The sequence below is a fragment of the Dendropsophus ebraccatus genome, chromosome 4 (assembly GCF_027789765.1).
Source record: "Dendropsophus ebraccatus isolate aDenEbr1 chromosome 4, aDenEbr1.pat, whole genome shotgun sequence".
NCBI classification, from domain to species: Eukaryota; Metazoa; Chordata; class Amphibia; order Anura; family Hylidae; genus Dendropsophus; species Dendropsophus ebraccatus.
The window spans coordinates 166,779,688-166,805,369 of record NC_091457.1 but is presented as its reverse complement, the minus strand read 5'-3'; the positions used below and the strand labels follow the sequence as shown (position 1 = coordinate 166,805,369).

Sequence of the window (25,682 nt, the reverse complement as noted above, 5' to 3'; positions counted from 1 at the left end):
GTCTATGGGAGCGCCCGAGCCCCGGACGCTTTCCTGATGCAGATCAGGAAAGCGTCCGGAGTTCCACTCACCTGGACCATCTTCCGCCGCTGCTCCCGGCCTCCTGCTGCCTCCTCCTCCACTCCCTGGACCTGGACCTCAGCAGCGCGGACACCCCCAATCCCTTCCCGGACCTGAGCAACGACCCGCGCCCCCCCCCCCCACTGTAACCCCCGGCTACTCGCGGCACCCCCCCCCCCAAGCCGGGTATGATGGGAGTTGTACTTCTGCAAGCTGTGACCATCCAGTTTGCAGAAATACATCTCTGATCGTGTCCTATTTTTCTTCTGATCAGGAAATCCTGAAGGTTTTTCCTGAGGGTGAAAACGGATTACTGTCAGAAAATCCTGATACTTTCCTGATGACATTTGAGGCTTCCTGATCAGGATTTCCTGACAGTAAAAACTGACACGGACGTGTGAATGGGGCCTTACAGCTGATCACTGCGGGGTTCCAGGCGGAGGACGCTGTCATCTGCTTTAAGGGATAGTTCACCCCCCAAAATTTTTTATAGAAATGTAGTTTACTTCTATTACTTCTAAAATCTCCTATCTCTAGTCTGACACAGACAGAGGTGGCAGCAGTGGTCACACACATGAGCTAGATGTGGTCACATGAGCTGAGTGTACGTGGATGTGGTCACACACGTGAACTGAGTGTACATGGATATGGTCACATACGTGAGCCGAGTGTACATGGATGTGAGCCGAGTGTACATGGATGTGGTCACACACGTGAGCTGAGTGTACATGGATGTGGTCACACACGTGAGCTGAGTGTACATGGATGTGGTCACACACGTGAGCTGAGTGTACATGGATGTGGTCACACACGTGAGCCGAGTGTACATGGATGTGGTCACACACGTGAGCTTAGTGTACATGGATGTGGTCACACACGTGAGCTTAGTGTACATGGATGTGGTCACACACGTGAGCTGAGTGTACATGGATGTGGTAACACACGTGAGCCGAGTGTACATGGATGTGGTCACACACGTGAGCTTAGTGTACATGGATGTGGTCACACATGTGAGCCGAGTATACATGGATGTGGTCACACACGTGAGCTGAGTGTACATGGATGTGGTCACACACGTGAGCTTAGTATACATGGATGTGGTCACACACGTGAGCTTAGTATACATGGATGTGGTCACACACGTGAGCCGAGTGTACATGGATATGGTCACACACGTGAGCCGAGTGTACATGGATGTGAGCCGAGTGTACATGTATGTGGTCACACACGTGAGCCGAGTGTACATGGATGTGGTCACACACGTGAGCCGAGTGTACATGGATGTGGTCACACACATAAGCTGAGTGTACATGGATGTGGTCACACACATAAGCTGAGTGTACATGGATGTGGTCACACACGTGAGCTCAGTGTACATGGATGTGGTCACACACATAAGCTGAGTGTACATGGATGTGGTCACACACATAAGCTGAGTGTACATGGATGTGGTCAGATTTTTTTCCGCATGGATTCTGATAGAGATTGATTGATCTAAAGTGCGTCAAAAACTGCGACCAAATTTGCAGCATTAAATGTGACTATTGGGGGAATTAGGATCAGGCATGTTGGATTTCATCTGCCCAATCTTTGTGAGATAAGCCGCTACTGGAGACGTCTGGCAGCTGCTTACCACCATCTCTCTCCATTGAAAACACTTGCACACTTGGCTGAGCGTGTACTATGTATATGATGCAATCAGGCGAGATCTCGGGCAGCGTTACAGGCAATGCTCCCTGGGTAAAGGTATAGATAGACAGGACCTGGAGCTTCCATCCATAGTGGCAATATGTCCTCCTGATCCTGCAGTCTTTCCGTGTAGAGGACTGGGAGTGAGCGGGCGTGTAATAATAGTGTGCTCTATCTACCAGTCTCGTTTCCTGTGGAAATCTGGGTGGTTGTGTAATATTCCGTTATGTGGCGTCCATTTCCTGTGACAGAACAAAGCGATAAAGATGGAGAATTACAGATCTGCAGATCAGGACCTGGTCAGTGTGTATTGGGATCAGCGGATCAGCAGGACGGATTCAGGCCCCGTCAGGTTATTACAGTCACCGTATAGATATCATCTCAGTCACCAATAGCATTGGGGGGGAAATATCAGACCGTATGCAGAGGAGCAGTCACCCATAGCAACCAATGGGATTACCGTACCCATAGCAACCAGTTGTTGCAGGTGACTAGTGCACATAGTGACCAATCAGATCACAGCTTTCATTTTTAAACAGGCTTCTGAAAAGTGAAAGCTGGGCTGCGATTGGTTGTTCTTTGTCTGGTCCATCTCCCCATGGGCCATCAATGTACAGATGTATATAGTGTGTTCCCATCAGTCCAGCTCTTTCAGCAGGTAGACTGATCAGCTGATCGCTACAATTAGGGTCCTATTACACGGAGCGATTTTTAACGATTAACGACAAACGATCGCAAACTAGATTGTTTATCGTTAACCTGAAATCGTTCACCATATTACACAGAACGATGGTCGTTAGTTACGATTGTTACTACGACCGTTATTGCGATCATTACTACGACCGTTATTGCGATCATTACTACGACCGTTATTGCAATCATTACTACGACCGTTATTGAGATCATTACTACGACCGTTATTGCGATCATTACTCTGACCGTTATTGCGATCATTACTACGACCGTTATTGCGATCATTACTCTGACCGTTATTGCGATCATTACTACGACCGTTATTGCGATCGTTACTATGATTGTTTATTCCTTCTGATCCCAGCAAAACAATGAACAATGTGCAATTACACTGAACGATTAGTAAAAAAAAAACGCAGAACTTGAGCGAACGAATGTGCAATTACAGCGAACGATTAACGATAATTTAAGGTTCAGATCTAAATCAACGATCGAACAATTTTTCGATTGTTGCCTGCAATTACACAGAACGATTATCGTTTAAATTCGAACGATTTAACGATTTTTCGCACGATGATTGTCCCATGTAATAGGGCCCTTACACTTTAGAAAGATCAGCCAATCTGCTCTTGTTGTTTATAGTGGCCTGGCGACGCTCCCCCACCAATGATGGAGATGCAGGTAAGGGTCAGCTGTGTTGGTTTTTAGCTGCCCAAACCTTTTGTTCTCAAGGATATAAGTCACCAGCAGATTGCCTGCAGATCCCTATTATACAGGAGGACGTGCAGCCAACAGTCTGATTTTTTTCACGGGTCACAATGACCTGATTGGCCGATAAATTAGCGATCCCCCCCCCGAGTAATCGGCTATTGATTACTCACCCTTTGGTTAGGACATCAGCACCATTTCCCTGAAAAACCCTTTTACAGCTAAAGCCACGACTCCAGTCATGCAGCAATCATGTCGGACTGCGGTGTTGCAACTCATAGAGTCAAGTGACCACTACCATTTTGAACTGCTGACTGGCAGATCGCAACGTGACCCCATTCACTTTCATTTGCTGTGATGCATTGCGACATGGCAGTCTTTGGCTGTGTTGTAGCTAGTCATCATATAACCATAAAACCAGAGCCACCTTAGTTTAGCCAGCGGGGGGCGCCCTACCTGAAGGATTTTCATCTCTCGTTGGAAAACCCAATTTTATCAATCCAGCATAAGGGCCCTATTATGTGGAGCGATCATTGGCCCAATCAGGCCAACTCTGGAAGATATAGCTCTGTGTAATAAAGGCAACGATTAGCTGAGAAACCGATCGGCCACTAGAAACTCATGGGGCACTAGCCATGCTACATGTAATAGTAATAGCTAATGACAGGGTAAAGAAAATAATTATACTTACCTGTCTACACTCCCTGGTGTCCTCCTGGTTGTTCCCTGCTTACTACAGCCGCTGCTGAAGCTTCTGAGGCCATCTCTGAAGTGACAGGCTGCTTAGTCAATCACTGGTCACGGCTCTGTCCCATCTCAGTCAGTGATTGGCTGAGCAGCCTGTTACTGCAGAGACAGGCTAGTGGACACCAGGGAGCCTGGAGAGGTAAGTATATATGTTATTATTTTCTATATATAGCAAGAGCTGCACGGACATCGAGTTGTGTAATAGGCTCTGTAACCTTACAGCAAATTTTGGATTGTCTGTAACGCCTGGAGTAGTGGATCCACTGGACCGTCACTAGCGATGGCACTAACCTCACCAGGGAGCGGAGTCTAAGGGGCCGCTGGTTTTCACCAGAGCCCGCCGCAAGGCGGGATGGACTTGCTGCGGCAGGCGACCCCCAGGTCGCTACCCCTGGCTTGGTTGCTGGTGACGGCAGGCGAGGCGTGGCAGGAGCAGTAGGCAGGAGATCGTGCAGGCAGAGGACAGAAGGCGTAACCGCAGGTGGCGGACAGGACTCAGGAACAATGGGAAGGCAGCGGGCAAGGATAGGGACAAGGACTAAGGACAGGAACCAGGGACAAGGACTAAGGTCAGGAACAACAGGGAGCTGGGCCAAACGCTATGGGAAGCATGTAGAGGCTCCAACACGAGGGACAGGGCATGCTGGGATTTATAGGGAGTGATTGGGTGCAACTACCAATTAGGGACGGACTGGCCCTTTAAATCTGAGACAGCCGGCGCGCGCGCGCCCTAGGAGGCGGGGACGCGCGCGCCGGCCGGCACAGACGGAGACAGGAGCGGAGGAGAGGTGAGGCGCCCCAGGGGCCGAACTAGCAGCAGCGCCGGGTCCCTACACAAGGACCCCGGCGACTGCATGGGACAGGAGGCGGTCGCGGCGGCGACCCGGAACGCGGGAAGCCGCCGCGGCCGTGACATTGTCCAATATGGCTCTAAACAAATAGAGAGGTCTACAAGCCGTCTCCAGAGAGTGCGAGAGAGAGAGTGCATCTCATGGCAGCCGCTCTCTTGTTCCATCCATAATGAAGTGAGTAAACATGAAGCTGACGTCCTCCAGAGCGATCTGCCTCTTGTTCTCCAGCGTAATTAAAACAAAAGCGGATTATGCTGCGGGGGAACAGACGCGCAGGTTACAGCATGAACATCACCATAATTCAATTGTCTCTTTGGCGTAAACTGCTGGCAGAGATTATGGTGAAATCTAATTACGAGAGGCGGCTATAATGTCAGAGGATGGTGCTGCCCTTACACCAGCCTGATAGAGAGGGATCTGCAGCGGTAAACAATCAAGTGATAGAACAACAGCAGCGCCATTAACCCGAAGACCGCCGGGTACTATAGATAATAAAGATGAGTCATCATCGCTGCCCCTGCATCAAGAAACGCCACCATCCCAGCATCAAGAATCGCTGCCGACCCGGCATCAGGAATCACTGCCGCCCCGGCATCAAGAAACGCCGCCGTCCCAGCATCAAGAATCACTGCCGCCCCAGCATGAAGAATCACCACCGTCCCAGCATCAAGAATGACTGCTGCCCCGACATTAAGAATCACTGCCGCCCCGGCATCAAGAATCACTGCCGCCCCGGCATCAAGAATCACTGCCGCCCCGGCATGAAGAATCACTGCCGCCCCAGCATGAAGAATCACTGCCGCCCCAGCATGAAGAATCACTGCCGTCCCAGCATCAAGAAACGCCGCCGTCCCAGCATCAAGAATCACTGCCGCCCCGGCATCAAGAATCACCACCGTCCCAGCATCAAGAATGACTGCTGCCCCGACATCAAGAATCACTGCGTTCCAGCATCAGGAATCACCACAGTCTACTATAGATAAGTCATCACCACCGCCCCAGCATCAAGAATCACCACCGTCCCAGCATCAAGAATCACCACCGTCTACTATAGATAAGTCATCACCGCCGTCCCAGCATCAAGAATCACTGCCGCCCCGGCATCAAGAAACGCCGCTGTCCCAGCATCAAGAATCACCGCTGAGTACTATATATATATAATAAAGATGAGTCATCACCACCGTCCCAGCATCAAGATGTGTTTAACATTTACAATCTCTCTGTTGCGTAGGCCAAACGTGTGCAGCCAATTGAAAACAGGGAATTATTATAATTTTTTTTTTTTTCTTTTACTCGCTCATTGTACTTTTTTTTTTTTTAGTTTCTTTATATGGTTAAAGGTGCAGCCATTTTGCCGGAGATTATATTAACAGCATTTTAAGAATTGCTTTACAGCAGCCACATAGACCATAGGAGCCTATGATCCAAAAAAGAATAATTGATTTCTATAGGAAAGCATTGAGTGCATGCTTAGTGACCTGTGCAGGGTGGGAAAGGAAGTGAACTGTGACAATCACCTATTGTATTCTATAGGAAAATGTATTGGGCATGCTTTGGAATCTGTGCAGTAAAGGGAAGGATGTGAAGTGTAAGCGTTGCCTGTTTAAGTCTCTGGAAGAGCGTTGTGGACATTCTCCTTTATCTGTGCAGTGTAGGAAAGGAGGTAAACTGTGACTGTCACCTATTCATTTCTATGGAAAATGTAGTGGGCATGCTCTGTGACCAATGCAGAAGTTACAGTGAAAAGGGGCAGAGGTGATGAACAGGGTCCTGGATCCTGTATTACTGTATATGGGGGTCACCCGTCATTGTAATCCTGCCTGTGATGATAGTGAAGAGATCTGTAATAAAGCTACAAACAAGAAACAAATGTTTATTCCCCGACCTGTCTCCAGCCTCCAGTATTCCAGTACTTATCAGCTACTGTATGTCCTGCAGGAAGTGGTGTATTCTCTCCAGTCTGACACTGTGCTCTCTGCTGCCACCTCTGTCCATGTCAGGAACTGTCCAGAGCAGCAGCAAATCCCCATAGAAAACCTCTCCTGCTCTGGACAGTTCCTGACATGGACAAAGGTGGCAGCAGAGAGCACTGTGTCAGAGTGGAGAGAATACACCACTTCCCGCAGGACATACAGCAGCTGATAAATACTGGAAGACTAGAGATTTTTTAATAAAAGTAAATTACAAATCTGTATCACTTTCTGACACCAGTTGATTTGAAAGAAAAAAATCGCCAGAGTATCCCTTTAAATGCCTAACCTGATGCATATTTACTTTTATAGGTTGTGAAGAGCCCGGTGTTAGTTTTTATGGTGTTATTTTTACTGTACTAATTCTATTGTTACTAATAATGATATATCAGCCATTTATGAAGTAGTTGGAGCAGGGGACGGAGCTTTGGTGTCCAGTCTTGAGTAGCAGCGACCTCCTGAGCGATGTAATGCGGGGTGAGAATGTTTCTGGCGTCAGAGCTGGAGTAGGTGGGACGAGGTATGTGACCACAAATCACCCCGGCAGCTTTATTAGCAGGATAACGCCCATCGCCTCCGGGCTCAGACCCCTCCATGACTCGTCACCCTGCCGCCGGCCCAGGTGTCACCATCAGTTCCCGGGGAATCCTGGGATTGCTCAATCTGCCGGTATATATCCTGTATACGGCTGAAATGAGGAACAAGCCCCCAGAGTAGCTCCCTGTGTTATGTGAGAACGGACACGACCGGTCACCGACCATAACAAAAGAGGTTATATAACCAAGTCATTGATGACTGACACCTCCCGCTGATGACTATAGATTATTATGGCTGCTTCTCTGGCATCAACTCTACGAGGAGGGAAGAACGGCCCCCGCACATGTGGATATGGCAGGGTTAGGAAGGACCCCTGACACCTGACACACCAGGCATCAGAACTGGGAGAGGGCCCAGCTCTCTGTACACCTTACATTACCACCAATAGGGTGGTCGGGGAGGTGGCCCAGCTCTCTGTACACCTTACATTACCGCCAATAGGGTGGTCGGGGAGGTGGCCCAGCTCTCTGTACACCTTACATTACCGCCAATAGGGTGGTCGGGGAGGTGGGCCAGCTCTCTGTACACCTTACATTACCGCCAATAGGGTGGTCGGGGAGGTGGCCCAGCTCTCTGTACACCTTAGGGCCCTATTCCACCGGACGATTATCGTTCAGATTATTGTTAAATCGTTCGAATCTAAACGATAATCGTTCGGTTGAAATGCAGTTAACGATTAACGACCGAACGAGAAATCGTTGATCGCTTTATAAGGGCCCTATTCCACCGGACGATTATCGTTAGCATAATCGTTAACGATTAACGATCTCAAACGACCGCTATTGCGAAAGACCTGAAAACGTTCACTCATTTCCATGGAACGATAATCGTTACTTATGATCGTAATTGCGATCGTTTCTTCTTCCGTATTTTTCGCTATTGCGTTCGTATCTATTGCGAACGACTGAACGATGTCTTATTCAATGCGAACGATTTGCGAACGTTTTGCGAAAGAGCAACGATAAAAATAGGTCCAGGTCTTATAAAGCGATCAACGATTTCTCGTTCGGTCGTTAATCGTTACTGCATTTCAACCGAACGATTATCGTTTAGATTCGAACGATTTAACGATAATCTGAACGATAATCGTCCGGTGGAATAGGACCCTAAGACCTGGACCTATTTTTATCGTTGCTCGTTCGCAAATCGTTCGCATTGAATAAGACATCGTTCGGTCGTTCGCAATAGATACGAACGCAATAGCGAATAAATACGGAAGAAGAAACGATCGCAATTACGATCATAAGTAACGATTATCGTTCCATGGAAATGAGTGAACGTTTTCAGGTCTTTTGCAATAGCGGTCGTTTGAGATCGTTAATCGTTAACAATTATGCTAACGATAATCGTCCGGTGGAATAGGGCCCTTACATTACCGCCAATAGGGTGGTCAGGGAGGTGGCCCAGCTGCCTTTATCCTCATCAGGACCATGAGTTTTTCCATACTCCTGTATCTTACATCGACTTTTCTCGTCTTATTGACGCGTTCTGATGTTAGACGATTGAAGGGAATTTACTGCATTTATTTGTCTTGGGAGGAGGAGGCCCCGTATTGCTGTTACATGGGGGGGGGTTGGTAGAGTTGGGGATATAACCTGACCTGTGTCCTCAGGCACACAACTTATCGGTTCTTAGACGTGCCGTTTGGGTCGGATCTAGCAGTCCCTTGGAGCCGGGTGGGGGGGCCTCAATTCAAAGATGGCCTCCCTCCCTGTTTATTTGAAAGGATCAATTGTTCTTCGAGATGCAGTCATTGCACGGAGGGAGATTCAGAAAATATTCAAACTCCTCATCTGATTCCGCTGTGATTATGGGAGCACCCTAACCTCCATGTCAGGAACTGTCCAGAGCAGCAGCATATCTCCAGTTACAGGGCCAGTTACATGGGGGTGATTATCAGCCTGAATGGACCCGTTGATCAGGGGACTGATGAGCAGAGTCAGATGGCCGGGATGATAGGGGTTGTAGTGGTGTAACAGCTGGAGAGCGGCAGGTTGGGGATGAGGCCACGGGTTATGGTGAGTCACCGCAGCTCACCTGGATCACTAATAGGTGACGCCTAACATAAAGCCGCGCCAAACTGCATGGAAAATCTAATAAAAGCTTCACTGTCTATAAAAATGTAATGACGGCCGTGTCTCAGAGGGAAAATTATTACATATGCAAATCAGACATGATGGGACGTTCTAGATCAGAGTATTCCATCCCATCTACACCGAGGGGCTGCTAGTGATCATATGATAAGGCAGGGGAAGCTGCGGCTCTCCAGGCACAATGGGGGGGGGGGGGGGAGACAGAGGAGCCTGGGGGGAGACAGAGGAGCCTGGGGGAGGAGGACAGAGGAGCCTGGGGGAGGAGGACAGAGGAGCCTGGAGGGGGGACCGAGGAGACTGTGGGAGGGGACAGAGGAGCCTGGAGGGGGAGACAGGAGCCTGGGGGGAGACAGAGGAGCCTGGGGGAGGAGGACAGAGGAGCCTGGGGGAGGAGGACAGAGGAGCCTGTGGGAGGAGACAGAGGAGCCTGGGGGAGGAGACAGAAGAGCCTGGAGGAGGAGACAGAGGAGCCTGGGGGAGGAGGACAGAGGAGCCTGGGGGAGGAGGACAGAGGAGCCTGGAGGGGGGACCGAGGAGACTGTGGGAGGGGACCGAGGAGCCTGGTGGAGGGGACAGAGGAGCCTGTGGGAGGAGACAGAGGAGCCTGGAGGAGGAGACAGAGGAGCCTGTGGGAGGAGGACAGAGGAGCCTGGAGGAGGGGACAGAGGAGACTGGGGGAGGAGGACAGAGGAGCCTGGAGGAGGAGGACAGAGGAGCCTGGAGGGGGGACAGAGGAGTCTGGAGGAGGGGACAGAGGAGACTGGGGGAGGGGACAGAGGAGACTGGAGGAGGGCACAGAGGAGACTGGGGGAGGGCACAGAGGAGACTGGGGGAGGGGACAGAGGAGCCTGGGGGAGGACAGAGGAGCCTGTGGGAGGGGACAGAGGAGCCTGTGGGAGGAGGACAGAGGAGCCTGGAGGAGGGGACAGAGGAGACTGGGGGAGGAGGACAGAGGAGCCTGGAGGAGGAGGACAGAGGAGCCTGGAGGGGGGACAGAGGAGTCTGGAGGAGGGGACAGAGGAGACTGGGGGAGGGGACAGAGGAGACTGGAGGCAGCTGCACAGAGGAGTCTGGAGGAGGGGACAGAGCAGACTGGAGGAGGGGACAGAGGAGTGTGGAGGAGGGGACAGAGGAGACTGGGGGAGGGGACAGAGAAGACTAGAGGGCAGAGGAGTCTGGAGGAATGCTGTGTTCTATCTATATATTCCTATACTCTTCTGTATTGCTATATTCTATCTATAGATCTATATACTCCTGTACTGTTCTAGTATGACTCCTCCTATCAGTCCTCATGGTTCATATAATTATGTAACTCCACATATAGGAACAATTTATGGGCATTTCTCCTCCTCCTGGTGTCGGGGTGATCTGGGCTTCTGCGCTCTTTTTCTCTTTCCATCTCTCGCTGATCTGACGTCGCCCAGAAGCCGTGAATAATAATGAGTGTTGTGAGGTGTGGATGACTGGCAGCCATCTTCCCCCAGGCCGCAGGCACCGCGTTCCCTCCTGGAAGTAAACACACAATACACACAAATGCATCCGTTTTTTCACCGCAGTGTGAACCCAGCCTAATGAAGTTATAGAACTTTATTAAGGAAATGTAACCAATGAATGGCAGCGTCCTCGTCTATTTGTCCGTAATCTATCACCTGTTTTTCTGAAATCGACTTTTAATGAGCAGCAGAACGTCTGTTCCCATTGGTTTTCAGCGTTGTATCTATCTATCTATCTATCTATATCTATCTATCTATCTATACTGTTCAGAAGTGTGTGTGTATATATATATATATATATCTATGATCTTGATCTATAACATTGGGTTCTGACTCACACATTCGCAGCAATCAGTGCAGATCAGATGATATAATGGATCCCAGATACGTTGTACATTGTGTTTTATACTGGGAAGTTACTGATGGGAGGTGACGGGTTTACAGTGTTTTCATACGGGATTAACATTGATGTCTGACAGGGCGGAGAACGTGGCCGGGAGCCATACACTTTACACTTCTGTAAGCACAGACAGAGAATACCACCTCCATAATAGCAGTGCTAATAACCCCGCTGATGGCAGGCGTGTTCCCAGGCCTTACATGCGGGGGGTACCTGTGTGTTTCGGGGTATAGACTGTTGCAGCATAATCTCCATTGCAGGCAGTGTAGGATATACTCTATCCTCTGGGCTTTCTTAGGGATCATCCCCAGCTTCCCCGGACTCCTGAGCAGCGTTCCCCACCTGGTTATATAGTAAGGCACCCCCTCATCTCTCCGGCTCCAGGTGTATGCGGCTTTAGGCTTCTGTTTCCTTCTTATTGGTGCAAACAGCTGAAACGGTGAGCTGCTGGCAAATCCATTATACTATGATCAGTATCACCAATAATAGCAGTATACAAGGGAGAGATAATACCGCCATACCATAACCACTACCATCACCACCGTATTGTTACTGAATAAAATCCTGTACTATGCCAAGACCAATTTCCCCCTATACAGTGACCGCATAGTGGTAGGTATATAGTGGTAGGTGTCAGCTCCACACAGGCTCTGCAGACTGCACACTTGATAACAGTGCAGTTATATCCAGTGTCTACAGCATCTTCTCTTATCAGAGTCAATTACTTTTCTTCTTTTCCATCCGATCCAGGCCATAACTCTTCCGTGCAGAAACTGCCAGAGAAACATTTTGGCTCTCTTGCTTTGTGCCGCCATATAGGTGTTATGTCCCCTCTTTGCCCCAATATAGTAGTTAGGTCTTCTTTATGCCCCAATATAGTAATAAGGTCCCTTTTTGCCCAATATGTGTAAGATCCCACTGTGTTGTCATATAGTAAAAGGCCCCCTCTGTATCCTTATGTAGTAGTGAGGTCTCCTTTGTGTCCCACATAATAATTAGGTCCCTCTGTGCCCCCATATAGTAGTTGGGCCCTCTCTGTGCATCCATATAGTAGAGAGGTAGGCCCCAAGGAGGTAGTATCCCTGTGTAGATAGTACACCCTGTAATTATTCCCAAAATAGATAGTATCCCCTTCTGTAATCTAAAATGAAGAAAAAAAGAAAACTTACCTAGCTCCCACACTGTCCACTGCGCCTCGTCTTCCTCCTCCTTCGAATCCTCTCTCCTTTGATGGTCAATCGACCATCAGAGACTAGGGAAGAGAGCAGCCTCTTGTGACTGCAGGAATAACGCTGCCTGTGGTCAGGAGAGTGATTATCAGGGCGGGGAGCCAGTGACTCTTCGCTCTGTCACTCCGATAAGGGTTAAGCTGTAAGTCCTCATTATTGCCTCTGCGAACATCACCTGTCGCCACTCCGAAGGGTTAATCTAAAACATTCAGGAAATAAAAAATCATTGTAAAGGACAGCTCCGCTGTATTGTCTGCATATGTTTCCATGCTGAGGAATTTTTTTTCCATGTTTTTTTTTGTTCCAGGTCACTCCCCTGGGCACGGCCGGCTTATTTTTCCATGTATACATTTATCTGTCAGGCACAAATCATACAGCGGTGTGAATGAAGCCTTACACGCTGACAGCCATTAGCAGGCCGATCCGGGCGTCCAGCTGCCGGCAGGCTGACGCACCATTCGTCTCCATCGTTCAGAGTAAACTATAAGGAGAGAAGTGTGAATTTCTGCAGTTCTTGTGTCTGTTCTGTCGGCTTAAATTACAGGGATTAGGAGGCGGCGCTGAGTGATTTCTTATACAGAGATGTCTGCAGGTTAATTGCTTATTTTACTAACCACAAGCCCAGACCCCCGGGCCGTCCTCACTATCACAATGTCATCTGTCCATGAAAAAAAACCTGTGGCTGCATTTTCTCTGTCATTTTATCAGTAAAGTGTAAATGTAAAATGAAACGTTCAGGTTTGGCCTTTGCGGTTGGGGCCCCATCAGCTGCGGCCTGCAGCACCATGCCCCGAATGATGCCGGGAGGCGTGCACTAAACAATACTGGGAGGCTGTGTCCTGATCGATACTGGGAGGCCGTGCCCCAAATGATGCCGGGAGGTCGTGCCCTGAACGATACCGGGAGGCCGTGCCCTGAATGACTAGGAGGCCGTGCCCTAAATGATACCAGGAGGTTGTGCCCCGAAAGATACTGGGAGGCCGCGCCCCGAATGATGCTTGGAGGCCGCACCCGAATGATGCCTGGAGGCCGCGCCCCGAATGATGCCTGGAGGCCGCGCCCCGAATGATGCCGGGAGGCCGCGCCCCGAATGATGCCGGGAGGCCGCGCCCCGAACGATGCCGGGAGGCCGCGCCCCGAACGATGCCGGGAGGCCGCGCCCCGAACGATGCCGGGAGGCATGCCCCGAATGATACTGGGAGTTGTTGCGCTGTCTGTCCTGTGCTGTAACACCATGTAACGCCGCCTGTGGCCGTCCGGCAGCTGAATTTAGCGTATTTGTGGTAGTTATACTTGTATAAGGGGTATTGTAAATGATGGGGCTGGGGGAGGGGGAGGGGGGTCTTGTCCTAGAGATCAGTGTGATCCCCAGAGGCGGTAATGTGCGGTATATCATTTGTACAGGTGTGGCGCGGTTTTTGGAATCTGCCATGTTCTTCTAGTTCAGGACCATTCAGGATGGGTGAGATGGGACGTGCATCTATCGGCCATTTATAGCGCACCCTGTGGAGCTGAATGACAGTGGAATCAGTGACTGAAGGGTCCGGCTTCCATCATAGTTTTAGCACAACCCCTCACAGTGACAGATTACCTGGAAAGGTTCGAGATACATTGGGGTATATTTTTGGTCTTTTATTATAGGGTTTATATGATGTTGTTACATTTTGTACATTCAGTATTATCTATAGCTCCACTGTCTATAGCACCACCATCTTCTGTAGTAATACCGTCTGTACATAGCAGCACTGTCCATAGCACCACCATCTATAGTAACACCGTCTGTACATAGCAGCACTGTCTATAGCTCCACTGTCCATAGCACCACCATCTATAGTAACACCGTCTGTACATAGCAGCACTGTCTATAGCACCACCATCTATAGTAACACCGTCTGTACATAGCAGCACTGTCTATAGCACCACCATCTATAGTAACACCGTCTGTACATAGCAGCACTGTCTATAGCACCACCATCTATAGTAACACCGTCTGTACATAGCAGCACTGTCTATTGCAGCACTATCTACCCTAGGTCTAGGGTCTACATCAGCACTGTCTATAGCTCCACCAACAAAAGTAGCACCACCATCTATAGTAGCACCACTGTCTATAGCACCACCATCTATAGTAGCACCACTGTCTATAGCACCACCATCTATAGTAGCACCACCGTCTATAGTAGCACCACTGTCTATAGCACCACCATCTATAGTAGCACCACTGTCTATAGCACCACCGTCTATAGTAGCACCACTGTCTATAGCACCACTGTCTATAGCACCACCGTCTATAGTAGCACCACTGTCTATAGCACCACCATCTATAGTAGCACCACTGTCTATAGCACCACCATCTATAGTAGCACAGTCTATAGCACCACTGTCTATAGTAACACAATCTATATGAGCACTGTCTATAGCACGTCTGTCTGTAGTAGCACTGTCTATAGCACCACTGTCTATAGCACCACAATCTATAGTAGCAACACTGTCTATAGCACCACTGTCTATAGCACCACCATCAATAGTAGCACCACTGTCTATAGCACGACCGTCTATAGTAGCACCACCGTCTATAGCACCACTGTCTATAGCACCACCTTCTATAGTAGCACCGTCTATAGCACCACTGTCTATAGTAACAATCTATATGAGCACTGTCTATAGCAGCAGCGTCTACATGCGCACTGTCTATAGCTGGGCTGTCTTCCTCCTCCATCGGGCTGTGTGATGTCTCTGCTGCGGGGACCTCATGTCGGTGCTTGTCTCCTGGAGCAGATCACAGCGTTCAGGGTTTTATTCACATCCAACAATAACACGGTGCAGTCATTGTTCCTGTGCTAGGTGATACAGGGACCCGGGGGGCACTTACCATCCACTTTATTACAAATGCACCACAATAATGATAGCACCTGATGGGAATCCTGTGGGAAGAGGATGATGCTGAGTTAATTAGTCCGCTGATTGTTCACAATAACATATACAGATGTAGCAGAGAAGGGTTTGCTGTTGGTGACTACAGGTACTGCAACATCTTAAAGGGGTAATCCAGCGAAAATCTTTTTCTTTTCACTCAACTGGTGTCAGAAAGTTATGTAGATTTGTAATTTACTTCTATTACAAAAATCTCCAGTCTTCCAGTCCTTATCAGCTGCTGTATGTCCTGCAGGAAGTGGTGTATTCTCTCCAGTCTGACACAGTGCTCTCTGCTGCCACCTCTGTCCATGTCAGGAACTGTCCAGAGCAGGAGAGGTTTTCTATGGGGATTTGCTGCTGCTCTGGACAGTTCCTGACATGGACAGAGGAAGCAGCAGAGAGCACTGTGTCAGACTGGAGAGAATACACCACTTCCTGCAGGACATACAGCAGCTTATAAGTACTGGAAGCTGGGGGTTTGCTGCTGCTCTGGACAGATCCTGACATGAATAGAGGTCTCTGTTACCATTTAAAAACTATTCTTTTTTTTTAGTTCCCCTTTAAAGCAGTTCATGGATTTAGTTTGTAGACATGTTTGCAGCAGATTATCTGGCACAGTGTGTGATGCATAAATCTGTAGTGTTGTCCAGTAACCTGTAGGTGTCGCTGTTCTTATTGTCACCAGTATAGAGGTACAGTGAGCCCACAGACCATGTCACAGCGGTATTATATACGCTATTATATACTGTATATCGCCTTTATGTGGCTCTCATGCTGAAAGTAAAGGGAAACAACACTTTGGGGGAAATTTATCAATTTTCTCACCACAAACCTGGTGTAAAAAGTTGCAAATCTTTGCACAAATAGGTGATTGCTCAAACAACAAGAATCCTTCAGTCACATTACCGATCCTTTCCTGGTCCCTATGTGATGTAAACCGCAGCCTGGGCTCCCATGATGCACCACTACTAGGACATAGGTGTCTGCTCTGTATTATATGGGCACCAGTCCATTTATTATACTGGTTCTCACCGTGTGAAGCTCATGGCTCTCGTCTTACATCCTGACCCCGGGGCCGTTCACTGACATCATTCTTCCTGCTCATATATCAGGTACCCAGCAGGGAGGGCGAAGACCCCAAATGTGCCCTGCAGCCGTGCATGCTGAGAAACTTATCAGCGACGCCGCAGCAAGAGAAGAGAGGATGAACACCGGGAAATTGGATTATCTTACCCCAGATAGGAAAGTCTGATCCCTATCAATAATGGAGAAGGGCGGTGTGAGCGGTGGTCGGGGGTGGCCATATCAGCCATTAGACACGTATCCGGCTGCTCACAGACAGGAGATGGAAATCTCCAAGATGTCTACGTTAGGCGGAGTTCACACTTGTGGGGGACTCCATCGCAGATTCCAGGCCAGAAAACAAAGCTGAATGGTCCTTTGCACAACAGACAACAATGGATTCCAGCAGATCCCAGTGACTTGGGGTCTTTTGGGTTCCCGCCTGGTGCCTGTTTATTTTGCATGCAGTATTCTTTCTCCCCGCAGATCATTCTACAAGTCTACAGTGGACTCACGGACTGGAGTCCCAGTGCAAGTGTGAACACAGCCTTACAGGATTATGCACATATATGCATCACCTGAGCGTACACGTAGTGGTATCAGCAGACAGGAGAGAGGACTGAAGCAGGAGCACCAGTACCAGAGCAAGACCACCCACCAGAACCAGCACCAGTGCAGGACCACCAGAGCCAACCCACCCACCAGCACCAGAGCAAGACCACCCACCAGCACCAGTGAAGGACCACCAGAACAAGACCACCTACCAGAGCAGGACCACAAGAACCAGCACCAGTCCAAGTTACCCACCAGTACAAGAGCAAGTCCACCCACCAGAGCAGGAGCACCTTAACAAGTACCAGAGGAGGAGCACTAGAACCGGCACCAGAGCAAGACCACCAGTACCAGCGCAAGACCACCCACCCACCCGAACCAGACCAAGACCACTCACCAGAACCAGCACCAGAACGGTACCAGAGCAAGTTCACCAGTACCAGCACTAGACCAAGACCACAAACCATTACCAGTGCAAGATCACCCACCAGAACCAGTACCAGAGCAAGTCCACTCACCAGTACCAGAGCAAGACAACCCACCAGAACCAGTTTAACAAAATTAACAAACAGCTAATTGTGTTATAAACCCAAAGTCATAGATATGATATCCAAAGGCGTAGAGACTATTCCCAACCTGTGCAGAAGACCTCACGTATCTATTATGTAGCATTGCGCCATTCCTCCTGGAAGAACCATCTCCACTCCTTCAGGTTTTTCTGCAGCTTGGACATAGTCCTTGGTGTCAGGATATCGGCCAATCACCGCGTCTATTACAGGCCGTAGGCCTCTGTAACCGCTAGGTTGTCCGGGGGTGTCAGAGAATTGCGCTGGTCTCAGAGCTAACAAACAGAGAAGTCTGTAGGATGGGAAGGAGGTATGGAGGGGTACAGAAAAGTCTGAAAGAGGGTACCAAGGGGGGGGGGGGCAAATGTAGGGGACAGAGGAGTCTGGAGGGGATAGAGTTGTCCAGGAATGCTGGGAGTTGTAGTCACAGGTTGTACACTATCCTACTGATAAATATGGAGTCCGGCAATCTGTGAATTACACTGAGCAGAATGCAGAGACCTCAATCAGGATGGATTCACCATGAAGCTGATGTGTCAATGATGTCCGTGCACACAGAGGGTCCGGCCCTCCTCACCTCACATTATCCTTTCATTGTTCCCGGTGTATTGGAAGCTTTCACTTCATTGTCTCTGGTACAACATGGCCGCTCTCATCCTTACCTCATCAATGGCCCGGCCATAAAACACACAAAGACGGGGGAGATTGTCACTTCTGTTACTTTTTTGTCACAATTTGCGCTTCATTCACTTGTAAATGACGGAGATGAGGAGACAGAATGCCGCGGTTTGGGCGCTCGGTGGTTCTTGGCCTCACGCTGTTCGCTCCTTTCAGCTCGGAGGATCTGATTGTTTTTACATGAATGGAGATAATGTGGAGCGAGCGGACGGAGTGGCGGGTGAACAGTGTGAATGGTGAAGGGTCTTACTGTAAAGATATTAGAGGGGAACAAAAGCAACAAGGCCGCACTTCCTATGGGCGCCATACATGTCAGATTTCACCACCACATCCCCGTGGGGCCCTTCACACCACAGCCTTTCTGTGTATCGCTCTATGTATCTAATGTATCTAAACGGTGAAATGTAGTGCAGGAGGGATTTATTGTGACTTCATGAATACATTGCGCTGAATGTGAACAGCGTCTTAGCCAGGGGGTCACTCTCGCCACCCTCCAGCTAAAGCAATGGCTGTCCAGGAATTGTAGTTTTGCAACAGCTTTAGGGCCTGAGTTTAACACCCCTGATCTAAGCCGCCATCAGTGCGATCCGTCCAATTATGACGGATTGTATAGAGATCGTCCATGATCTGATCTCTACAAAGCGTCACTTGGGGAGATTACCAGATCTTGTATAGCCGAGCAGTTACCATAGCAACCAAGCAGATTCCAGCTTTCATTTTTAAAAAGGCCTCTGAAAAGTGAAAGCTGGAATCTGGTTGGTTGCTATGGTAACTGCTCCACTGCGCCAGGTCTGATAACTCTCCCCCTAAGGCCTGTAGTAATAGATGGCCTCCGGGCCTGCGCAGCCCCAATATTAAACCACATGGAGATATTTATGGATTTATTATTGAAATTACTTCAAGAGTTTCCTGAAATAAAACAAGATGGCAGCGAATCCTGTCACACCCAGGAGTGGGAGGGAGTGTGGAGTGCGGTCAGCGACACAACGCCATATCGGCTCTTATTTAGCTCCGTTATTAAGTACAGAGCGTCAGGATGGCGGAGGATGAAGAGCGAGGCTAGCGCCAGACTCACGTATTATAAGACCTATCTGCTATATACTGTCTGTATGTGACCTCTCTGCTATATACTGTCTGTATCTGACCAATCTGCTATATACTGTCTGTATGTGACCTATCTGCTATATACTGTCTGTATGTGACCTCTCTGCTATATACTGTCTGTATCTGACCAATCTGCTATATACTGTCTGTATGTGACCTCTCTGCTATATACTGTCTGTATGTGACCTCTCTGCTATATACTGTCTGTATGTGACCTATCTGCTATATACTGTCTGTATGTCACCTATTTGCTATATACTGTCTGTATGTGACCTCTCTGCTATATACTGTCTGTATCTGACCAATCTGCTATATACTGTCTGTATGTGACCAGTCTTCTATATACTGTCTGTATCTGACCAATCTGCTATATACTGTCTGTATGTGACCTATCTGCTGTATACTGTCTGTATGTCACTTATTTGCTATATACTGTCTGTCTTGGTCGGGTCCTGATGGACACTCGTCCCCCCCTGCTGTCCCCGGAGGTTGGGGTGCAGATGGACACTCGTCCCCCCCTGCTGTCCCCGGAGGTTGGGGTGCAGATGGACACTCGTCCCCCCCTGCTGTCCCCGGAGGTTGGGGTGCAGATGGACACTCGTCCCCCCCTGCTGTCCCCGGAGGTTGGGGTGCAGATGGACACTCGTCCCCCCCTGCTGTCCCCGGAGGTTGGGGTGCAGATGGACACTCGTCCCCCCCTGCTGTCCCCGGAGGTTGGGGTGCAGATGGACACTCGTCCCCCCCTGCTGTCCCCGGAGGTTGGGGTGCAGATGGACACTCGTCCCCCCCTGCTGTCCCCGGAGGTTGGGGTGCAGATGGACACTCGTCCCCCCCTGCTGTCCCCGGAGGTTGGGGTGCAGATGGACACTCGTCCCCCCTGCTGTCCCCGGAGGTTGGGGTGCAGATGGACACTCGTCCCCCCCTGCTGTCCCCGGAGGTTGGGGTGCAGATGGACACTCGCCCCCCCCCTGCTGTCCCCGGAGGTTGGGGTGCAGATGGACACTCGTCCCCCCCTGCTGTCCCCGGAGGTTGGGGTGCAGATGGACACTTGTCCCCCCTGCTGTCCCCGGAGGTTGGGGTGCAGATGGACACTCGTCCCCCCCTGCTGTCCCCGGAGGTTGGGGTGCAGATGGACACTCGCCCCCCCCCCTGCTGTCCCCGGAGGTTGGGGTGCAGATGGACACTCGTCCCTCCCTGCTGTCCCCGGAGGTTGGGGTGCAGATGGACACTCGTCCCCCCCCCCCCTGCTGTCCCCGGAGGTTGGGGTGCAGATGGACACTCGTCCCCCCCTGCTGTCCCCGGAGGTTGGGGTGCAGATGGACACTCGTCCCCCCCTGCTGTCCCCGGAGGTTGGGGTGCAGATGGACACTCGTCCCCCCCTGCTGTCCTCGGAGGTTGGGGTGCAGATGGACACTCGTCCCCCCCTGCTGTCCCCGGAGGTTGGGGTGCAGATGGACACTCGTCCCCCCCTGCTGTCCCCGGAGGTTGGGGTGCAGATGGACACTCGTCCCCCCCTGCTGTCCCTGGAGGTTGGGGTGCAGATGGACACTCGTCCCCCCTGCTGTCCCCGGAGGTTGGGGTGCAGATGGACACTCGTCCCCTGCAGGCCGGACTCTGAATACATAGTATCCCCTGGAGCGCAGGATAAGGTTTCTTGCATGAGACGTCTTCTCACTTTCTGTAATAAAGTCGCTTCTGCAGCTTTTCTGTCATCTGTGATATTATAAGTGCAAGAAAGGATTCTCACAGCCCTCAGCGTTGACACCCCTCGTGTGGCGGCCTGCACTGCTGTGTATGACGGATAGTGCCCCGGGGTGACCGCACCTGCAGGCTGACAGCCACTAGTATATGATGGCTTCTTTATATGCAGGAGGAATGCTGGGCTGTGTGGTTCTTAGAGACCATATTACTCAGGATAGACTTAGATTTTATTATGTGCTTCTCTTTTCAAAGGGAAGCTCCACCTTTTGGCAGTTGTGCTAAAAGGTGAATAATAAGGAGGAAGGCATGCCCACAACACTCTGCCATAAAAAACATAAGAGACACAACCCATTTTCTATCCTTTCATACTAACCTATGCACAGGTGACAGAGCATGACCACAACAATCTCCCATAGAAGTCATTAGATTGATTGACTTGGTTCCCCTTCTCCCCAACCCTGCATACTGGTTCCCATATAGGTTATAGAGCATGCCCACTGCACTCTTCCGTGGAAGTCATTAGGTGATGGACACAGCTGACCTCCTCCCCTACATTGCACTCTGAACTTAGTACAGGCCACAGAACATGACCACAAACCTCTCCCACTAAAGTCTAGAGTTGATGGACACAGCACACCTTCTCCACTTTGCCCATTGACTTGCATAGGTCACAGAGCATGCTTACAATGCCCTTCCTAAAAAAGTCAAAATGATGGACTGCCTCATGTACACTGGACTGGTCACAGAGCATGCCCACAACAAAACTGTCAATAGGTGATGGATACCATCCTAGTCCTCCCTGCATACTGACCACTGCATAGGTCACAGCGCATGCCCACAATACTGTTCCCTAGAAGCATCACCCTACAGGTTCCTATAAAACATGTGGCTGCTGATAACAGCTCAGACAGGATGCAGCTGTTCTCTCCAGTGATTAGACTCCTGGCTGACTGGGAGTTGTGTTCCGCCGGTCTGACTACTATGCAGCATAGCTGAGCCCTGAAACAGCAGCGGTGAAAAGCCGACATCACAGAGGAGATGAAATAGAGGAACATTCCCCACAGGACGTTCTCGCCCTTAATATCGTTTTTTCATACCAAATTTGCTATTTAATTCTAAGAAAGTAAAGCGCTGTTCACACATCCTGTCAGGATGTGCTGCTGTATACCACTACCTGTATACTAGGTCAGCATTTAGACAGCTGGTTGCCTAGGTTACAGACCACCACTCGTCAGGCTGGGGAAAAGTCACGCATGTCATGTTTTTGTACAAAATAGGTAATAAGTTCCTTTTTTTTTTTTGTTTAGCAAACTGTGCAGAAAATATGGCGGCTTTGTGAGATGGAGAAAGATGGCGGCTTTGTGAGATGGAGAAAGATGGCCGTTTTGTGAGACAGCGAAAAGATGGCGGCTTTGTGAGACGTGAAAAGATGGCGGCTTTGTGAGATGAAGAAAAATGGCGGCTTTGTGAGATGAAGAAAAATGGCGGCTTTGTGAGATGGAGAAAGATGGCGGCTTTGTGAGATGGAGAAAGATGGCGGCTTTGTGAGATGGAGAAAGATGGCCGTTTTGTGAGACAGCGAAAAGATGGCGGCTTTGTGAGACGTGAAAAGATGGCGGCTTTGTGAGATGAAGAAAAATGGCGGCTTTGTGAGATGGAGAAAGATGGCGGCTTTGTGAGATGGAGAAAGATGGCGGCTTTGTGAGACGTGAAAAGATGGCGGCTTTGTGAGATGAAGAAAAATGGCGGCTTTGTGAGATGGAGAAAGATGGCGGCTTTGTGAGACGTGAAAAGATGGCGGCTTTGTGAGACGTGAAAAGATGGCGGCTTTGTGAGATGGAGAAAGATGGCGGCTTTGTGAGATGAAGAAAAATGGCGGCTTTGTGAGACAGTAATATCCCTTCAGCTGCTTTGGTTGCGGCTGTGGTGGCGCGGTAAGTCGGTGTTGTGTAAGAAGTTGTGCGAGTCGCCGACTGACTTTATTATAGTCGCTATTTGCCTATAAAAAGAAAAAAGCCAAATCCCAGAGAAGTCGCCAGAAGTCGCAGCCGCATGCTACATGCATTCAGGTCTCATGCGAGTAAAAACCATGAAAGATGGACTGTCCTGCGACCGCTTTGATTCTGTGTCCCAATGTGACGCCGATCACTGATCACAATACTACTATCTCGTTCTAGGAAAGCTGAGTGACCACCAGTGCAGCACAGCGCCCCCCGGTGTTCAGGAGAAGTATAACAGCGGCTAGATGATTGTTACACATATAACTTTCATGAAGTCCTATACAGTATATGTGGATGAGCACACAGGATAAGCGTCCCCCGTGTCCGGAGCCTGCAGATCGTCCGTGTGTCCTTCTTGTCACCTCTGGGATCCCGGGATGTGTGCACAATGCGGAGCAGCCTGCAGGTCACTGTGTGCAGCTCTCTATGTGAGTGCAGGGCAGAGCTGGGTCATCCCATGTAAATGAGCGGCCCCAGGCGGGCAGCAGGGGAGGGGCTGCAGAGCTGAGCTGCTGGAGCTGTGTGTGTGCTGGAGCAGTGTGTATATTGGAGCTGGACTGGGGAATGGTGTGAACACTGCTGGAGAGGAGATCAGACGGGAGCTGGGTGCTGCACTATGCTGGCTGGATAACAGGATCCCACCATACACCACAGGTGAGATAGATGAGATAGATATATATATATGCATGTTCCAGAGACCTCGCAGGTTATTTGCAGGGGGACAGGGACTTTTTGTAAAACTTTATTCATCTGCGTGAAGTCCAGACCCTTGATAACATGGTGACAGCGATGGCGCAGACTGATGTCCCGGATCACTCGCAGCTCTCGCTATGGTCACTCTTCTCCTTGAACCTGATAGTTTTGTGGTTTATGTGAGTGATAATGGTGAATGATGGTGATTACACCTACGGCTCCTGTACATGTCACTGGGACTGATGGGAATGTAGTGAATATTCAGCCTAATGCTGTGATATGGCAGAGCGGTGACTGGCGGCTTATGCTGGGGGTCTCTAACCTGCGGTGCTGAAGCTGTTCAGAGACTACTACTCCCAGCGTGCTCTGACAGCTGAGGGTGATATTAGAGCGCTGTGTGACTGCTTAAAGCAGCATCGCTCCTCAACCTTCCATGTTCTAGCTGTGGTGACACTACAATTCCCAGCATGCCTGGACAACTAATGTATTTGGACATAGATGTTGGATCACTACGTGACCGTCTGGAGCAGTGATGCCCAACCTGCACAACTATAACTCCTATCATGCCGAGACAAAGGGTGTCTATGCATGATGGGAATTGTAGTTTTGCAACAGCTGGAGGGCCGCAGGTTGTGCACCACTGTTCTAGAGTAAGGGTCTAGAACCTGTGGCTCTAAAGCAGTTGAAAAACTACAACTCCCAGCATTCTGGTTTTGAGTTCCAAGTGGCTTCACAGAGCAGTGGTATTCAACCAGTGGCACTTCATTCCCCCCCCCCCCCATAAACTACATTTCCCAGCATGCCCAGGCAGCTGTCTGCCCGATCATGCTGGGAGCTGTAGTTCTTCAGCAGCTGGAATGTGACAGGTTGGAGACCACTGGCTTAGAGGGCGAGTACTTTACCTCTAGGCTGCACCTATAGCTTTGAGGTCACCTGGGGCTATGCACTCTGCTCCGGCCATAAAGATCGGAATTTGCAGACACTAAATGCAGCAGATAATCCAGTGATATTTCCGTATCCCGATCTCTGGAGAATTTCTGATAAGGAACTGGGTCACATTACCAGGTCAGCGAGTGCCGGGAATCCATTGTGCTATCATCTCCTCCGTCTTATAGTCATCGCTGCCGTATATAAGAATTATATACCGGTATATAGCAACAAGCCACCCGGTGCTAGACTGTTCTATCTCCTCCATGTATACAGCTGCAGGATATAAGAATTATATACATGTATACAGCTGCAGGGTAGCAGAATTATATACCGGTATATAGCAACAAGCCACCCGGTGCTAGACTGTTCTGTCTCTTCCATGTATACAGCTGCAGGATAGCAGAATTATATACAGGTATATAGCAACAAGCCGCCCGGTGCTAGACTGTTCTATCTCATCCATGTATACAGCTGCAGGATATAAGAATTATATACATGTATACAGCTGCAGGGTAGCAGAATTATATACCGGTATATAGCAACAAGCCACCCGGTGCTAGATTGTTCTGTCTCTTCCATGTATACAGCTGCAGGATAGCAGAATTATATACCGGTATATAGCAACGAGCCGCCCGGTGCTAGACTGTTCTATCTCCTCCATGTATACAGCTGCAGGATAGCAGAATTATATACAGGTATATAGCAAGGAGCCACCCGGTCCTAGACTGTTCTGTCTCCTCCATGTATACAGCTGCAGGATATAAAAATTATATACAGGTATATAGCAACGAGCCGCCTAGTGCTAGACTGTTTTATCTCCTCCATGTATACAGCTGCAGGATATAAGAATTATATACCAGTATATAGCAACGAGCCGCCCGGTGCTAGACTGTTCTATCTCCTCCATGTATACAGCTGCAGGATAGCAGAATTATATACATGTATACAGC

The 25,682-nt window shown here is 49.6% G+C and overlaps 2 protein-coding genes across 4 annotated transcripts in view; both read left to right on the top strand.

Moving 5' to 3' along the window:
* Positions 1-25,682, top strand: part of BCAR3 (BCAR3 adaptor protein, NSP family member) — a 133,210-nt gene that overhangs the window by 23,315 nt on the left and 84,213 nt on the right. The window contains exon 1 of one of the 3 annotated variants that reach the window (XM_069967706.1): positions 23,474-23,763. The exons of 1 other annotated variant lie outside the window; for it this stretch is intronic. The gene's annotated coding sequence lies outside the window, so the exon portion shown is untranslated. Of the gene's footprint in view, positions 1-23,473; positions 23,764-25,682 lie in introns of those variants that run through there. One more of the 3 variants, XM_069967704.1, reaches the window with a different exon arrangement.
* On the top strand, positions 5,246-5,731 carry LOC138789385 (spermatogenesis-associated protein 31H1-like). Its single transcript, XM_069967995.1, has one exon. The coding sequence runs from the start codon at positions 5,246-5,248 to the stop codon at positions 5,729-5,731; it is 486 nt and encodes a 161-aa protein (XP_069824096.1).